This window comes from Aspergillus mulundensis (genome assembly GCF_003369625.1).
Source record: "Aspergillus mulundensis strain DSM 5745 chromosome Unknown scaffold_1, whole genome shotgun sequence".
In the NCBI taxonomy this organism is placed as follows: domain Eukaryota; kingdom Fungi; phylum Ascomycota; class Eurotiomycetes; order Eurotiales; family Aspergillaceae; genus Aspergillus; species Aspergillus mulundensis.
Genome location: NW_020797889.1, coordinates 2,498,818 through 2,516,632, shown reverse-complemented (window position 1 = coordinate 2,516,632; position 17,815 = coordinate 2,498,818). Strand labels below are relative to the sequence as shown.

Sequence of the window (17,815 nt, the reverse complement as noted above, 5' to 3'; positions counted from 1 at the left end):
ATGACCTCGAGGTCAGGGCGGGGTTTGTCACGGGGGCGGCGTATAATGTGCGGCATGAGTATCCGGAGTGGTTTAGTGCGTAGGGTATCTTTATTGTCGGCTGTTTCCGGATGAGGAGGAGGAGGGGGATGAGGCTAAGATGAAGATGAAGATCCCTGGGGTCGAGGACGGAGACGAAGACAAGGACGAAAAGGGAACCATCCAAGACGCCGCTGCTATCCGAGACTGGGGGTGGCGCGTCGTCTTCTTCCGAGCCGAAGCGGACAATCCCACGCCTCTGTACGGGCGCCGGGCACGCTTGTACTCCATCCCCAAGTTTCTGGATTGGTACGCCAGCTGGGCCGAGCATCTGGATGCACGGGGGCTGCGGAGTCTTGAGAATCATGTTCTTGGCTGTGAGACGGATTGCGAGTCTGATTGTGAGGAGCACTGTGGCTAGATTGGGACTCTTTGTCCGCACCGGTATATCAAAATCATTTCTTATCTATCATCCACAGACAAAATGAATATAGTACATATCATACAATGACCCGCAGGCTGGGCTATCACCAGTCTCGCCCTCGCTCCCTCTCCGCCAAATGAACTATGTGGACTTCTCCACCCTCAACTTTAGAGTATCCCGCCTCATTCGACCTCCCCATCCACGTCCACGTCAACACCCACGGTAAATAACCCAGAGACCGGACCCGCCTCCAAGCACCCACAGGAACACGACCAACCCTCGCCAGCAGCGGAGGAAGATATGCAGCGCCACGACCAAGAACCAAACCGGCCATAAACACAAGCGCAAGCAGCAGTAGCAGCACGGATACAGACAGACGGCCATCCAGCACAGATTCCGGCTCCGGCTCCAGTTCCAGTTCAGGCCTCGGTTGCAGAGCCGCGAGGATTTCTTCCGGATCATCAGGGCCAGGCGATTCTGCACCAGTCCCAGCAGCCCAATACGGCGGCGTGGTAACGACCTCCTCCTCGGAGAACCCCAGGATCCGGTTATTGACATCCAGCGCTTCAACTGAGATATGGCTCAGATACCCTGGCACCGTAAACGCCGTCTCGAAGCCGCTCTTGGGCACGCTCCCAATTTCAACCCGGGGATTCGTGAAGTTCATATACCCGTATGTAGCCGTGGAATTCGAGGGACGCGGAGCACGCGCGTAAAACCGCCACCGTCGAACCTCCGTCGCGCCGTTCCAGCTAACATACACCGTCGTCGACAGCGAAGAGAACGCGGACGTATTTGCGCGCATCCCATGCGCAAATGCCACTAGCGCAGGAGGCTGCGAAGGACGCCGACTGACCCACGGGAACTTGAAGGCGCGGTACGTGTCGAAGCGGTGCGAGGCGAAGCGCGCTTCCATTAGGAGCGTCCCAGCGAGCGTATGCTCGGAGATGTAGGCGTCGTTGCTCCAGTTCACGAGGGCGTTTGTGGTCTCTGTATCTGTATCCGTGCCGTTGGGACCGGGGACGGACGACGACGACAAGCCAGACGTTCGGATGGTCTGCACATTCCCCCGGCGGTTCGTGATCTTTCCATCCGGGCGTGGATACAGGGTTAGCAGTGTTGCCGTCATACTCGTAAGATCGAGCTCGACATGCATGGCAGAGCTAAACGGCTCAAAGACGGCGCGCTCATCAGCGGCGTTGTTCAGGAAGGTCAGGCTCATGTGCGTCTCATTGGCAGTTAGGAACCGCGCGTCGTGCTGGCGCTCGAAGTGGAAGTTCGCCGTGAACGAGGACCTCTTCCCGCCGAGTCGCCAGATGATGTGCCCCGTGCTGCCGTCGATGTAGTAGATCGTGTTGCAGTGGCGCGCGGAGAGCAGGTAGTTTCCGTTTCCCGTCTTCTGGACGGAATTGAGGTGCGCGTAGTCTGGGTTTGGGGTTTCATCTGTGTGATCGAAGACGAAGGACTCGTCTAGAGCGATGTGCTCGTCCGCGAACCATTGGAATGTTCGGTGTCCGGTATCCAGGTCGAACTCGATGAACCCGCCGGTGTCGATGTGTGTGGTTTTCTCGGGCTGGCCGAAGGCAGACAGGTTGAGCTGTTTTGGGTACAGCACGATGGAGATCCCCCTGCGCGGGTTCGAGGTGATTTGCAGCTCGTGCGTGTCGTAGTCTGCGGCTGGGATGGGGGTCCGCGAGACTTCTTGATAGCGGTCGTTTAGGAGGACCATGGACCCGTCGGTGCCTGGTTCGTCGGGACTGGCGACGAGGCGTAAGGCGAGATGCGGGGTGTTGTCGATATCGACGACCTTGAAGTTCCAGACGTTGCGGTTCTCGTATTTGCAGGAGCCCGCCCAGATGAGTTCCTATGTCGGTTAACACGTCTCGGTTCTTTGCGCAGAGTACGTAGTGGGTACGTACCCCGTCTTGGTCGTAGATGTATGGCCCGACCTGGCATGGCGTCCAGCGGTTCGAGTGCTTCTCGCCGAAGAGGTACCAGTAGGGAGCCACGAACCAGTAGCCTGGGGCGACGGCATCTCGGTCGTAGTAGGTGATGTTCCACTTCATCGCTCGCAGGTGTGGCATCTGCACATGTTAATGTCGATCCGAGGGACTGGAAAGATTGGGAACCGACGGTGTGGAATTGAACCTGGTCTGAATCATCAAACAGCGCCATTGACAGGCTGGTCGAAGTGACCTGGGCCAGCACTGCCGCTGCAAGGCTGAGCAGGGAAAGAATGGTTGCAAATGCCATGTTGCTTGCTATGAGTGTGCTACAAAGTCATTGTTGGGAGTATTGAAGAAAGAAGGGTGAACAAGGAGAATCTCCCCAAACTGGAGGAAAGAAAACCTCCCTACCGTCTTAAATCTTGGAGATAGATCAAAGCAAGCGATTGGACAACAGCAAGTTTATCGAGATCGCCAGGCCCAGATCGGTTCGAGTGGACCCGGTGGGCCTGCTGTGCACGAACTGCTTCGATTAGGGCTAGCCAGGCCTATCTTGATTCCAAATTGTTTAGATCCGGGCATGCAGGCCGAGGCTAACTGTGGCAATCCAGCCGATACTGTAGTAATCAAGAGTGATTGCTAAATTCAAGCACATAAGTCAACTAGGGTAATAGGATGGCGCCTGCCGTCCTTCTTACTCGCCCATTCACCAGAGCTACCATCTACTTCAGACACAGATAATCATACTCCCAGACGCCATTGGGATAGTCCATACGGAAGACATTCCGGTCAATAAACCTCCAGCCTTGCCGATTCCAGTTCACGCGAACCAAACAGCGCCTGTAAGACTCTTCATCTTCCCCCCTGGGATCCAGAAGAGCGACCGGAACCTCCCGGACCAGAACCTCGCAGCTCTCAAGGCTCGAGGGCTTATTTTCCACCGCATGATCTCCCACATATCCACATTGAGTAAGCTTAAGCCTCGTCAACCAGTAAAACCGCGCCAGCTGATCAAAGAGCGGTTTCCACGCGCCATCGGCCAGAAACACCTCCGTCAGCTCGAGGCTCTCCAGCGTGGGCTTGAAGAAGCGGATGCTGTTGAGCGTGTGAAACGGGAGCGTTACCCGGTTAAGCTGGAGGCTTCGGAGCGGCGCGTTGCTGGGACAGATCAGTCCGGTGGGGGAGAGCGATGGGGAGTCGAGAATGCCGAGTCCGGCAAGTTGCAGATGTTCTAGATTTCTTCCGTGCTGCAGGGCTTGGAATACAGCTGTTCTTAAGCTTGGGATGTTGCCGGCGTCGTGCGCGAAATACCGCATCTTAGACATTATCTGTTTCAGATCGGAGTCTTCGCCGGACGAGAACGGAAGCAGGACCTCTGTCTGTCTTGTGTCCAGCCATTCTAATTTCGGCAGCAGGTGCAGCTGGAGGGCTTGACGGACGGCCACGGTCAGCGCCGAATGCATCCTTGCGCTCGCACACTTCTCGGACTCTCCAGGGTTGATAGTAAGCCGTCTTAGGTTGGGAAAACACGAAAGAATCCTCGGTATCTCGTCTAGTGCACGAGCTTCCATCTCCCTTGCTTGGGCCCCGGCTTCCGGATACCCCTTCCCCAGCGCATCAGTGATATAGATGTGCTGAACGGCGAGTCTGTGCTCGCTACCAGCGAGCTGGGCCAGGCCCCTCGGGATCCAGCTCTTATTCTTTTCATTGTAGTTAAATACTATCTCTATACTCTGGAAGAGCAAGCGCGAGGCACTGTGGCAGAACTTGGAGTTCACCTGGCGCAGGGCCTTGAGAGCAAAGAGCCGACTGTGAGAATACCATCCTCTACCATTAACGGCGTATGCTGTGATCTCGTCGTACAGCTCCTGCGGTAGCTTGGCGATTCCTTTTCGCTTTGGGTGATAAGGTAGGTATTTTCCGACGAATTGTTGGACGCACCTTAAGGCACGGCGTACCTGGCGCAGAGTGTTCATTTCTATAATTTCGAGTATATTTCTTGAGGCAGGTAGGAGAAAAAAGCGAAGGTTGGAGCGTCGTTTAATCCTGGATTTCGTATTCTCCATAAAGCTTTTCCGCTGGACTAGAACGCTGCAGAGTCTGAGTCAACGGTCCCCTGTTCCCTTCCAATGATAAAAGTTCAGCATGGCTTCGGCCATGGCCGGGGCGTCCGTGCGGAATGAACCTCCGGGTACCTGTTCCCTTACTCCCGGTACCATCGTGAACAGGAGGATCTAAGCGGCTATGAACTGTATTTACCAGACACCGTTACAGCTAAATCCCTAGGTCGACTCAAGGGTATCAACATTGTTGGCTGAAAGATTCAGTCGGGGGGGTAGGTACTTTAGGTACCCTAGGGCTGTGACCCGCTCAGCCCTAACACCGCGTCTACTTGCTGCGTAGCGAGATAGGGAAGTTCAGGATACGAGCAAGAAAGATCCATATAGATATATTCCCACATGTTGAAGCACAGAAATGAATGGATTTGTTTACAGATACGAAGACAGCGTATCTCCACGGTTGCCTCGCTGCCTCTACATTTTGCACCTGCACTGGTATGTACCTATGGATGGTACCTAGGTAGATATGGGTAGGTACCTAATGCCGCGAGCGATCGGAACATTCGTGCAAGACGCGGACGCCCCGCGCTTAGATTTACATGAATATAGATCACTTGCTGATCTGTTCATGGATTACCTAGAGACCCGCAATAATGATGCCCTTTCCGAGTGCGCACTGGGGTGGGAATTGTCATAGGCTAAACCGAACAGATGGATCCTCTGAAGCCTAGGGTTACTTTGGGATAGACTATTTGCAATCCTCTGCTGGACGCTGTAAATGTATATATGCCTATCTACCTACCTAAGTACCATACCCTCCCATTGTACGCGCCTAAGCCCAATGGCCACCGCACCCAATACCTCCAACATGGATAGAAACTCCTGAATCCCTAATCAACATTACTCGCAAAGTCCTTAAAGTCATCACTCCGATGCTCCTCCGTCCACGCCATAAGCGCCGCATAATCCGCACAGATGTGCTCCGTATCCCAGCCCGCCGTGCGCCCATTCGGATCCATCGGCTCGAGCGTCGTGTCCGCGGAACACAGCACGCTTTGCCGCAGGTAGTCGATGCAGTGCGGGACGTGCGTCTTGCCCTGCGTTTCCTGCACGCTTTTCACGGCGTCGCTCGTGTTGGGGCTGCGGATGAGATTGTAGTACGCTTTTTGGATGTGGTACTGCCATGCAATCCATCCATTAGTTAAGGGTCATGTTGGGAATGGCTTTGGGAATGGCTTCGGGGAATGGTTGAGGATGAGGGAAGGAAGACGTACAAGGCAGTGGATCTGGTGGTAGACGGTGAACGCCCAGTGGTCTTCTTTGTAGCTTGTGCGGTGGTTGCTGGTTACGGGGTATTGGTCGGGTGTGAGGAGGATGCCGCCGTAGCCGACTGGTATTTGGGATATGGATTAGCTTGAACTGATGCTGAGTTGAAGGGATCCCATCATCTCATGGAGGTTGCGGGAACCCAGGGAACTCACCCGGCATGATGCTATTCCACGCGTCCACAGTGCGCGGGTTAGTTTTGGGGTCATCGACGAATGTGTGGTTGGCGTTGAAGATGACTTTGCGCGTGCCCATTGGGAGTTTCAGCGTTGATACTGCGGTAATTAAGTATTTATCCCTTAAAATTAATGTTGCAATGACACTCACGGCTCGGCATCGCGGCACACGATCGTGCAAGTCCCCCAGTAACCCTCCATACCATCAACCCACCTAGACTTCCCGAGACGAGGATCGTGATCAGGGCAAGAAGGACCAAGGTGGAGCTTGCCCTAGGCTGAGGCGTGACATCTGGGTCCTTTTCCCGTCCCCAGTGGACGTGCAGGCTTTTGCTCTTCGTCTCGCTGTGTCTGCCGCTTTCGTCGTCGCTGCTGATGCTGTTTGCGTTCTCGATGCGGCTGTATTCGGGTTTGGAGTCGAACATGGCGGTTGGCAACATGGTGACTGCCCCTGAATCTGGTAATCGAGGAAGGAAAATTCGAGGTCGGTTCCAGCAGTAATTGCAACGAACTGCCTTAGGCAAGGAGGGAGGGGGGAGCATGAAGTAGCCCACCTCAAAATAACAAGTTACAAATCCATGTCCTTCAATCGGCACTTACGGGACTTTTCAACCAATCACAGGGTCACAAAGAAACTCGCGGCTGCTGTGGCACCCAGTCGATAGGGCTGCTGATGAAGTTGGCGGCGCCACGAGAACAAAGGACTGGAGGCCAGCTTTAGATACGAAGGGGACCAAAGCAAATCAAATACTTAGCGCATCTAGTTATTGCTGTCAAGTGCATTGTTGATACTATTATTTCATAGTATCTGCCAGATACTATGTACTACTGCCCCCAGGCGCTCGAGTCTCTAAACCCATAAGCTTGGGAATACTCAGGGCCAAATACAACACCCGAGCCTGTCGGCAATTACAGACAAAGAAGAAAAGCTTAAGCCGGTACTTCGCTGCCATAATAATTCGAGTGGATCTGTCCAGCCCTAACCCAGTATGGCATCAATAGAGCGGCTCAATACGGAGCTTCTATTGTAGACCCCCGGCCCCGAGCTCCTGATCAATAAAGCCGTTGGAGGTCAACATCGTCATCTCAGCATCTCACCCGTTTTGAATAAGCTACCCCGGTAACTTCAACTGCAATGCATAAGGCTTATGGACTTGGCGTCAAATACAAGTACAATTCGTCAAAGCCATGTCAAAGGTCTTTGCCCTAGAGGGGACCAACGGCATCATAATGTATCTGCATACCATGGGGAAAATGATCAACATTTCCAACGATAATTCTATACCCCTAGTGTTAAACATAACATGATAAAGCCAATGGTGACTTTGGGGCCCTGGCAGTTGCAGAACTATGTCCTGACTTTGAGCATTGCCTGGTCAACCCTGCACCCTTAGTGGTCATGCTGCAAGTCGCTACCTTGAGGATAAAAGGGGAATTATATGCGCACGCGCTTTCTGTGAATCAGTGATACATTTTCCAGTATTAGTTCCCCCGTCTTCTTACATTTCTACAGTTGATGTTCTTCGAGCGAATAGAGACTAAGGAGAATACAGCTGTAAGTAAGCACTGGACCGTTCAGCATTCCCGGTCCAGATCGTTAGGGCACTGTGGCGGAATGCCAGCTAAGCAGGCCCCTTATCCTCTTGTCTAGGTACTGTTTGTCAGGTTCACCTGTCTCTCATCAGGCCATCCAGTTATTTGCATCTCGCAGATGACCCAAGCCGATATAGCCCTCCTTCCCCCCTCCCCCCCCCAACTGTTTAGCAGAAAGCTGCAGTATCTACAAGGTTAGGCAGCGACCTTGGCGGATAGCATCCGCCGGATCTTTCACTGTTCATGATGTACCACGTTTGGACGAATGAGCCAGTTACCTAGGTACTTGTGCAAAGGTCTAGAAACGTTGGCATGGGACTGCATTCAGCGGTTGAAGGGACAGATAAAGACCAGGCTTGTCATGCTAGAACTATGGTAGGTATCTGATTTCATCCGCGCATATCTCCTAACCGACAGCACTTGCTACTCAGTTAGGCAGCCTGTCAGGAATCCATGTATTTCAGCTGTTGCTTCCAGTGGCGTCTATGGTGGAAGGGAGAATGCAGTCGCGTCGATGTCGATCATTCAAGACATCTTCTCCCCGTTTATCTCTATCTAGCCCCGTTCATGTCCAATCTATTCTTCCCTTCTTCTTACTTTATTGAAGCGCTGCCATAGCATGAATGGCTCTTAACAAGCAACCTCCTTCATAACCCCCTGAATCAACTCTTTACTCTCCCCCTCAACCTTCAAAAACACCTCCAACGCATCCCTAATCCGCCCAGCCGCAATCGGATCAGCCCTTCTAGCAGCCTCAAGTTCCGCCCCATTATCCTCAAGATAATCAACAGTCGTGCTAGCAAGTCTCCCATCCCAGTCCACAGCAGCCAGCAGATCCGCGCCCGCAAGATGCGCCAGACGTTCTGGCGTCGAGGAGACGGTATTCTGGTGCGCGGGGTACTGCGGTTTCGGGACGTCGATGAGTCCGCTTGGACGCGTTGAGGCGTCGTAGGGGAGGTTGACGAGTTCCATCAGGACCTCGGCGGATACGGTCGCGGAGTCGACGCCGAATTCGCCCTGTGCGAGGGCTTCTTTGGGGCTTATGAAGCTGCACATAGGGTAGGCACTCATTAGCATTGTCTGAACTTTCATGTGCCAGGGTGAAGGGTGAGCAGGGCATACTTGGCGTTTTTGATCAGCGGCTGCGTCTTCCCCGTCTCTTTATACAGCTGCCGATACGTCTCGAGCATCTGGATGAGCCGCGCGGACATCGTATGCTGTGTCGCGGGGTCTTCGACGTTCGGCCAGAGGGAGAGGTCGAAGTTTGCTCGGATCTCTGTAACGTATTAGCCATCGCATTAACCCGCTACCCATTCTTCTAGTAGACCCTCGGAAGACAACGCACCGTTGAAGTAGGGACTAATATACAGACACTCCGCCTGACTCGCGGCAATCGCCTGCGCAAGCGAGAAGACGGCAGTCCCCAGTGTCCGAATCCCCTCAGCTTCAAGGGTCGAGCAAACGCTCAGCGCGGGGCCGGTCGAGGGAATCTTAATACAGAAGCGCTCCTTGCTTATCCCCACAGATTCGAACTCCTTCGCGTACAGCCGTGCGTGCTCGAGGACTTTCTGAGAATCATAGGCGTATGAAGGCAAAATCTGTAGCAGGACACGGCCCGAGATGAGGTCGATATTCTTCTTGCAGAGGAGAACGGCCTATTCTCACTTAGCAGGTAGTCCCCAATCCGCCTTCATTTCTGGCCTAAGGGTTAGGCATGGAGGGAAACGGGCCCAGCAACATACCGCACGCGTATAGATCTCCACCCAACTCTTCCCCTTATACTCGTGGGCGACATCAAGCAGCAACTGTCTGTTCTTAGGCTCGCTCATCTGCCCGTGCACGTGGATCTGGTTGCTTGTCATGTCGTGGGGGATGATGGGGAGGGCCTTGATGAAGTCCGGGTCCATGGCGTCGACGTCGACATTTACTGATACATTGTCAGCACCGGCTTTTGGGCACCTCTGTAGTTGGAGATGATAGAATTATGAACGTACCTTGTTCTTCCAGCTTATGAAGCCAGGTTGGAGCATTGGTGTCGGCGGCCATTTCGATCGGGGTTGCTCCGAGGGTTGCTTAGGGAGGTAGTGGAGAAAAGAGTCGGTAAGAATGAATGGCAGAGTAATGAATGAGGTGATTGAAGCGTTCTAAGTGTGCGAGAGAAGGGAGAAAGTTTTACATGTATGTATGTGTGTTGGAGAAGAGAACCGACGAGGGGTAACAGAAGTCGGGCCGTGAGGGAGAAGGAGAAACAGGAGATGGACCGAGTCGGCCAGCTCTTCCGGCTAAATGCTTCGGATGGGCTCACATGATGGAGATGTTACCCACCGATGGATATGGATGATGAATGGGGTTGGAGCTGGGGTCTGGGGGAGTGGGTCGTGCATGCATCTTACGTGGAGTTCCTTGTCTGGCCCAACATTTGCATCAGGAACAACCCAGCTAGGTAAACTCAGCGGCGTTGGCCATTCCCAAACATGCCAGTCATATCATATCTAGCTACCGTTCTCAAATAGTATACTATCACCTCCAGCTAAAGCACACTCAGCTGCTCCCACCGCGCAAGGGCCTTTCGATACCCGTCTCTTGTCCTCTCCAGTCTTTGCCGCGTAGAAACGTCGACTGCGTCCTCCCCAGCTATCCGGCCGAGTTGATCATCGTCAAGCCGAGTGAACGTCTCAGAAGAGACAGCACGTAGTGGACATTTCGGCCCCAGCACATGCCGCTCAATCACCTGAGTCGCCACATTATCCACAAACCTATAGACAGCAATGCGATAGTAGGTTTCGAGCTTGATCTTTGTTTGGAGGACGTTGTCCACCAAGCTGGGGAGGGGGCTTCCCTGGTTTGGTGTGCTGTCTGAACCAGGATCATCATTTTGTCTTTGATTGAAGAATTCATGTCGCCGCTTGTCCAGAGAGTCCAGTTTTTGCTGAAATTCAGGATCCCCAGTGTACAGTGGTCGGACTTGGTTGTCGTCGATGAGCTCTCGCAGAGCATTGTCCGTATCCTTATTCCACTCCTCCCGTTTCCCGCTGATGAGCTTGCTGACCTCCAATCGCACGCGGTTATTGGGTATCGCCAGATGAAGCAGGATGTTGTAGCAGTCTTTAACGCACAGCTTTGCGTCCTCGACCGCGTCCCTTGCGTAGCGTGCCCAATGCGTAGACATTTTGCGGAAGACTGTTTCTTCAACATCCGGGTGAACGCTGCCGGGCAGGCCTGTTCCAAGACTGACCAAGGCCTCGTGATATATGATCGAGCTTATGCCCTTTCCGTTCTTGATGTAATCCTCCCGTGAGTGAGGATCGGAATCCCGAAGGCCCTTCCAATGGCTCTCATGTTTACCGAAACTTACAGAGAGTGCCCGTATTTTAAAAACGTCCCCAGCGAAATCGTCTAGCCGCTTCCGTATAAGGTAACGGAGACGTCGACTGGGATCTGTCGAGGCAATATCCTGATATCTAGCACGCAGAGCAGCCTCAGTCATCTCCTGCATCTTGGTGCAGAATTGCCATACGAAAGCCCGCTGCGCGCCGGGCGTGGTTCTGGCCTCTCCCATTCTTGTAAGATCATTTTCGCACGCTTTGAGTTCCTGGCGAATCTCGGAAATGATCTGAGGCATGCCTTTTTGTAGCTGCACACGACGCTCTCGATCGACATAGTTCATCAAAGCCCTGATCCCAAACCGATCCTTGGGTGCATCCCGCCAGGAAGGTCGCGAGAACTCACGTTCTTCAGCTTCGTCGCGTTCGGCATCAGTAAGGTCAGATTCAATCGGCTTTCTGTTTCGAACCCCGAACCAGCCATGTTCCAGGTGAGGAACATTTGCAACTCGGTTGTTCTGCAGCAAAGAGACCATCTACCGCGGGTGGTCAGATCGAATATGGTATTTGATTGGGGTGGGACGCTAGTCCTTACCCATTCGCCTGATCCTTCCTCTCTCTTGTCGCACTTGCTAAGAACTCCAATAGACCTGCTTTGTGATCCTGGAATGCTCTGGGCAATCTCCAAACTTCTCTGGCGACGAACATCGACGTCGTCAACGACAAGTCTAATCGTCAATTAGCCCATGATGCAGCAAACTTTGTGAGTTCTGGCCTTACTCACAGAACAATGTTTCTCTCATTTTGCATGTATTTGCGCACCAGCGCCTCAGCAATAGCTCCATCTGTGGCCGATGTCACACCGTTACCAGTAGTAGGTGAGCCATTGGGCATGGTCGAAGCCCCGTTCCGGACCAAGCCTGGCAGATCAACTATGGACCAGTGCATCTCATCTGGGCCTGAACGTTCAATGCGAAGGACTGCGTCAGATAGACGGTCACTCTTGACCGTGTCTTTTTCGAAAATACACTCAGTAGCCTAGCCGGGTTAGCATACCAGTTCTAAGTCCAAGGGAACTATCCCGGGTTTACATACCTTGTCAATCATATCCTTCAAGGCGTCCTGCGTCAGGGCTTCGCTTTTAATGCAGAAACCCTTTGTCCTTGCGCGAAACGCATCATCTCTCGCCATGAGCCGCCCGGGAGTTATAGTTGCCTTGACAGGCAGAACGGCCACCTCGGCAGTTTGGCGGAAAGATATCTGTATTGGAAATCGAGTACAGGTGTCTTGCTTCACCGGAAAAGATATCTCAGTGATCGCTTGGAGGACGGAGCTCTTTCCAGTACTTTGATCACCAACAACAACAAGCTAACAAAGTTATTGAACTGTTGGTCAATGTCAAGGAGCATGAAGGAGTGAGCCGCACCTCGGGTAGTTCAATGCTGCTGCTAAGCCCAAGCTTGTGAAGCTCGTCAATGAACGCAAGCTGCTCGGAGCTTTCCACTCCAACGAAGTGGCGGATTCTTTTTCCCATAGCGAGTTCGAATACGTCTTGTTGAACGAGTTCGGAGCACAGGCTTTGGGAACAGGCCGGATGGTCAGTTTTAACCATTTCACACCCTGGTCGACTTTGCAGGCACCGCCCCCAACCGTGGAAGTACCTGCAAACACTGATCAGCAGGTTAAGGGCGCAAATAGCGCACCAGGGGCAATCACAGTGATTCCGCAGACACCTTGCAGGGACTACCCTATTCAGCTGGGATAGTGCCTAGCGTAAGCCAATCGATGACGGGCCTTTCCAGGATCAAGAAACCAACCAGGACGATACGGAGTACAACATGGTCACTGGTTATTTGTAGCATATCAGACCAGAATTGACAAATCACGGATCATGCACTTACATCCGGAGTTCTTTGTACAACCCTGTGTAGTAGTACGTGGTTGGCGAGAAGCATGGGTTTGCTGGCGTCATTGAACCGTAGGTGATACCGCCCCCACCTCTCGCGGTTGCAGCGCGTACTGATGCCCAGGTCCAGGTGGTAGATAATGACTGCTGCTTCGGAAATGATGCCCAGAGGTCTCGGGTTTGAGATCCGTGTTTGGGACAACGTGCGGATGGTTCGTGCATCGTCGATCTTTTGCGGGTGTGGGCGTGCATTTCCGCGACCATGGCTGCTCTTAACTCCAATCACAGTGTCTCAGTCCCAGGAGTGAACCAACCAAAGGGATGGTGTCAACGCGGACCTTGAGGAACGGGGGATTCAGGATTCAGGATCAGTAAATGTGAGCGAATCACCTGACTTGCCCTGTTCACCTTCTAAAAGCGGCAACAGCTGGAGCCCCGCCTCCGCAGCAACAACATTGGAAAGTGCACCCGAGCGGGGTCCGTTGCCTGCATAATGGTCAGTGATAAAACATAAGTTACAGTCGGCTGTCAAAGTAACGCGTGTATATATAGGTGTGATGATCATTTCATTAGGTACATACATGCTGAACCTCGCTCGAAAGAGCTCCGATTCAGAGAAGGTAAATAACAGAGATGCAAATACAGGGTGCAGTGAACAAAAAGAAAAGTAACAAATCAAACCAAGTTCCGCGAACTAGTCATTTCTCCGTATCGTCCTCTTCCCCTCGTGGTATCGTAAGCATTGACAACTCTCATCTGTCCGCCCTCATCGGCCTGACTGAACGCGTAACCTCGTTGCTTGCGCATCCGCTGCACCTGTCGCACCTTGCGGATAGCCTTCTGGAACTGCTCCATGCGGGGCCGGTAGTCCTGGACGTTGTACTTCTGGATCTCTTGGACGTGGTGGTAGTGCTGCGGGTAGTACATCCGCTTGGCATACTTCCAGGCGTAGTCGCGGAGAAGACAGATGCAGGGGAGGACAATGGCCATCAGATAGAAGATGGGCGAGGTGAAGAGACGAGGGATGGTGCCGTAGTATTCTTGTGAGAACCCGATAGCGGGTGCAGCGTATCCGTAAGCCGGGAGGAACGCGAGCCAGATAATCATCGAACCAGGAATGGCGATGAAAGTGTACTTGGTCCAGATGTTGGTAATAAGTGCGGCTTTACCAAGCACAGTCGCCAGGACGGCGGTGTATAGCGCTGAGCCCCAGACCCAGTGGCCGGCGACTTTGCCGTCGCCTTGTGGCAGGTCGTAGAGGAAAATGAGCTGAGAGACGATGTACAGGAGCAGGGAATGGTAGAACCCATTGGCGATCCATGACCAGAAACTGTGGCGTTTGAAAAACATTCCTTTCTGACCGAGCTGGTACAACTGGGGATATCGGTCTAAAAGACGAGCAGAGATGAATTGATCGCAAATACCCATGGCAAATGGAGGAAGCACAGTAAAAAAGACGTTGTAGAAGGAAAGCGTCCATGATTCGTAAATGACTTCACCAGAGAACGCGTTTTGAAAAGAGTACTGCGGTCTTTAGCTTAAGCATAGCAAAAAGAGGTGGTGAGCTTACCCAAAACTGCGTCATGTAGAGAGCAATATTCTTGTAGAACGAGTATAGAATGACGCGACTGATTCGATGATAACTCCAAGCACCATGCACAAGAAGCAGTTTTCGAAGATAACGGAACTGAGCAATGGAAACATCGGCAGATCTCGAGGCTTGCAGACCTTCCACGCCACTGATACCAACACCGACGTGAGCGGCTTGAATCATGGAGACATCGTTGGCACCATCACCAATAGCCAGAAGAAGCGACTTGAGATGACGCTTGACAAGCTTGACAACCAGTGCCTTTTGAAGGGGCGAAACACGACTACTACTATTAGCTTGATTTGTGGATATGAATGGGAGACATACCAGCAAACAACGGCCTTGCATTGGACGGCAAGGTCAAGGAACAACTTCTCCATATCCTTCTCGAGAGCAAAAGTCAGAGAACGGCCGTCAATAATAAGGGCCATTTGTTCGGCTTCAGTCTGGCTCTGAACAGCCTGCAGCTTTTTCGACAGATTATCCCTGGTGGCCACAGCGCTGTCCTCGTTGATAATCAAAAGAGTCATGTCCTCAGAAATCAATTTGCAGGACATGCCAATATTGATAGCAGTCTCCTGCCTGTCACCAGTCAGGACCCAAATTTTGATACCTGCGGTTTGCAGAGTGTGAATGGTATCCGGCACACCATCCTGCAGTTTGTCCTCGATAGCGGTGGCACCAAGCAGATACAAGTCCTTCTCAATGAGCTCAGCAGCTTTGTCAAGTTCGTCCGCACGATTGCCGCCAACTGTCGTTGCCGCTTTGTCAAAGATCTGGTACCATTGCTGGAATTCAGCCTCAGGGATTTCCCGCATAGCTAGGCATAGAGTACGAAGACCATCCGATGCATACTCCTCAAGGTGTTGCAGCGTTCCTTCAACAATGGGGTTGTCCTGGTGGAGACGCTCCAGAATGACAGTATCAGCACCTTTGATGTAGATGCGGATACGCCCATCCGGGCATCTGAAGATCGTGGACATTCGCTTTCTGGTGGAGTTGAATTCGCAGACTGCCAGTAGCTCGTACTCGTATTCTTGTCCTTCCACCGTGATAATCACGGATCTAGGCTTTCTGTTGCTGAACTTGTAACCCATCTGGGCCGCACCTTCGACAAGGGCTCCTTCGTCGGGAGATGCTGCTTGATATTTGATTTTGTCGGGATCTGCTTCGGAACGTTCGGGAATAACAGTATGACAAGTAGCGAGAAGCGTCAAGAAGTGGTGAATCGCATCTTTGCTGGGATGGGATTCCAGGTTTTGGCGGAGTCTCTTGAAGTCGTGTACGCCCACCTCAGCACCATCCTCGACCGTAGCTCGTCGGTCTTCGGCGACATCCTCTCCGTACTGAATGCCCCCTATCGTACACTCTTTAAACTCCATCATGTTGCATGTCAAAGTACCAGTCTTGTCCGAGAAGATGTACTCAATCTGACCAAGTTCTTCGACCAAAGACGAGGTTCTGCAAGTAGCCGGGGTATCCGTCACATCGTAGTAGATGTCCAGATCGGAATTGATCAAGAAAGCTTGCGAGTACTTGACGATTTCGATGGTGACAAAGAGCGAAATAGGGACCAAGTTGGAGTAGAGAACCCAGTATGTAAATATGTCCATGATAAACTGTTTCCCGGGGTTTGTGCTACCGTAGTCCAGGTAGGTGAGCTTATCCTTTTCCTTCTGACGAATAATCAAGTCGCCAACGGAACTGACCACACTGAGAGCGATGAGAATGCTGACCAACATCAAAATCTGGATATTGACCATGCGCTCCACTGCAGTACGCTTGATCGGAGTTGCAGTGGCATTTCGCATCAACTTCGTTTCATGGCCGGTGAACACAACAATGCCGTGAATCCACGGAGTGTTTCGAAGGGTTGCTCCTCGGAGCATAAGCTGATCTGGCGCTAGCGGGAGCTCCCTTTCGCCTCCACCCGCGTGCATGGTCAAAGTCGCCTCATACGTATACAGACTGCTGTTTGGCTGTTCGGAGCGTATGCGTCCACTAAGCCGGCTCAGATCAGCCGGGCTGACTAAATGCGAAGTCTCCGGGATGGCTTGTTTGATTTTGAGGTTAGTCTCGCCGTCGAGATTTGCTGTCTCAATATAACATAGACCCTCCGGTTCCGAGGAGGCCAAAAGGACCAAATCAGCCGGGAAAGGCTGCTCGGACTCAATTCGGACGATGTCTCCCACAGCCACATCGACCCATTTGGTCTCCTGGAACGAGGACCCTTTGAGAACTTGCGTTTTCGAGTAGTTCAGCGACTTGTCCGAAGACCTCCGCTTGTAGTCCTCAACCAATTCCTTGATAGCTGATACCAACAACACAATAACCAACGGACCAATAGTAGTATATCGATTTGTCGGTGACACGTTAGGAATCTGCTGCAAAACGGCGGTAAACAAGAAAAACAAGTTGGCGTATTTCGAGAACTGTTCGTACAAGAATTTCGGGATGAAGGTGACGACGTTGTACTTCGCCGTAGACACATGGTTGTCGACAAACTTGTGCACTGCATTGGCCGGCGGGTTGTTCAGCTGGATCATACGAGGACCGAGAGTAGATGGGTCGACAGTCCTTCGGCCAAATCCAAACTTGAATGACGGCTTGCTCGGTTTCTTCGGACGCGGGGCGCCCTCTTCGGAAACCGTACTGTCGGCTCGCGCAGCTCGTGCCCCGGCTTCGGTCAAGGGAAGGTCCATCTCGGAGTACTCAGGCTTCATTCCCAACATGTGCTTTGCCCTACCCATGAGCCCACCTCCCATACTCAGTATGCTGTTCCGCTCCCGCATTCGAGAATCCCCCTCCATCGGATCTTGGTGCGACATATCGTAGTACCCGCCGGCTCCGTCATATTCATCCATAGAATACCGCTGGTAATTGCTGAGCCCGGAAGACTGCGAGTACGTCCGGCTTCGGGACGCATCGTGTCCCGAGTAGGGGTCGTTCATGTATACACCGGCCTGCGCCGGAGGAGGCGCGGAACCCGTCGCATGAGCACCGGCGTGCGGTGTCACCCTTCCACCGACAAAGCTGTCATAAGAAACGGACGGACGAGGTTGTGCATCTTCGGAGTCGTCGATGTTGAACTGTCGCAAGAGGTGCTCGTCATTTACCGGCGGAGGCCGCCCGGTGTTGTAGATCGGGGCCGAGTCCTCCAACTCCAGCAGGTCATCATCCCGGCCAGCGGCGGGATGACGACCTGGAGCCCTACCGCTGGCCATGATGATCGGGGAGGGCTAACACCGTCAATGTGGTGGTGCGGCCCAGGGGGAGCATCGATTTCAGGTGGGTGCTTTTCTTTGTTTGGCCCGAAGGGGGAGCTGGAAAGCAGAGTAAACCACGTGGAATATGCAGACCGATCGATAAGACTGACAGAGTTGACGAAGTAAAGCAAGAAAATGCAGGACAAGAGAAGAAACAGCTCAAGAATCTGGTGATTGCCTGGAGGG

The 17,815-nt window shown here is 52.7% G+C and overlaps 6 protein-coding genes across 6 annotated transcripts; all 6 read right to left on the bottom strand.

Moving 5' to 3' along the window:
• Positions 1–545: 545 nt before the first annotated feature.
• DSM5745_02324 (uncharacterized protein) lies at positions 546–2,695 on the bottom strand (the record flags this gene model as incomplete). Its single annotated transcript, XM_026744340.1, has 3 exons — positions 546–2,306; positions 2,362–2,526; positions 2,591–2,695. The coding sequence occupies 3 exons, from the start codon at positions 2,693–2,695 to the stop codon at positions 546–548; spliced, it is 2,031 nt and encodes a 676-aa protein (XP_026607503.1).
• A 1,010-nt stretch (positions 2,696–3,705) lies between these two features.
• On the bottom strand, positions 3,706–4,364 carry DSM5745_02323 (uncharacterized protein; the record flags this gene model as incomplete). Its single annotated transcript, XM_026744339.1, has 4 exons — positions 3,706–3,877; positions 3,919–4,088; positions 4,167–4,283; positions 4,347–4,364. 4 exons carry the CDS (start codon positions 4,362–4,364, stop codon positions 3,706–3,708), a joined length of 477 nt encoding a protein of 158 aa, XP_026607502.1.
• Positions 4,365–5,338: 974 nt separating this feature from the next.
• On the bottom strand, positions 5,339–6,390 carry DSM5745_02322 (uncharacterized protein; the record flags this gene model as incomplete). The annotated part of the gene is made up of 4 exons (XM_026744338.1): positions 5,339–5,626; positions 5,723–5,838; positions 5,930–6,049; positions 6,102–6,390. 4 exons carry the CDS (start codon positions 6,388–6,390, stop codon positions 5,339–5,341), a joined length of 813 nt encoding a protein of 270 aa, XP_026607501.1.
• A 1,783-nt stretch (positions 6,391–8,173) lies between these two features.
• On the bottom strand, positions 8,174–9,589 carry DSM5745_02321 (uncharacterized protein; the record flags this gene model as incomplete). Its single annotated transcript, XM_026744337.1, has 5 exons — positions 8,174–8,591; positions 8,666–8,819; positions 8,889–9,198; positions 9,286–9,470; positions 9,538–9,589. 5 exons carry the CDS (start codon positions 9,587–9,589, stop codon positions 8,174–8,176), a joined length of 1,119 nt encoding a protein of 372 aa, XP_026607500.1.
• A 484-nt stretch (positions 9,590–10,073) lies between these two features.
• DSM5745_02320 (putative dynamin family GTPase) lies at positions 10,074–13,036 on the bottom strand (the record flags this gene model as incomplete). Its single annotated transcript, XM_026744336.1, has 6 exons — positions 10,074–11,402; positions 11,462–11,594; positions 11,651–11,904; positions 11,962–12,234; positions 12,293–12,527; positions 12,768–13,036. The coding sequence occupies 6 exons, from the start codon at positions 13,034–13,036 to the stop codon at positions 10,074–10,076; spliced, it is 2,493 nt and encodes an 830-aa protein (XP_026607499.1).
• A 411-nt stretch (positions 13,037–13,447) lies between these two features.
• On the bottom strand, positions 13,448–17,587 carry DSM5745_02319 (aminophospholipid-translocating P4-type ATPase DRS2; the record flags this gene model as incomplete). Its single annotated transcript, XM_026744335.1, has 3 exons — positions 13,448–14,296; positions 14,343–14,646; positions 14,691–17,587. 3 exons carry the CDS (start codon positions 17,585–17,587, stop codon positions 13,448–13,450), a joined length of 4,050 nt encoding a protein of 1,349 aa, XP_026607498.1.
• Positions 17,588–17,815: the final 228 nt, after the last annotated feature.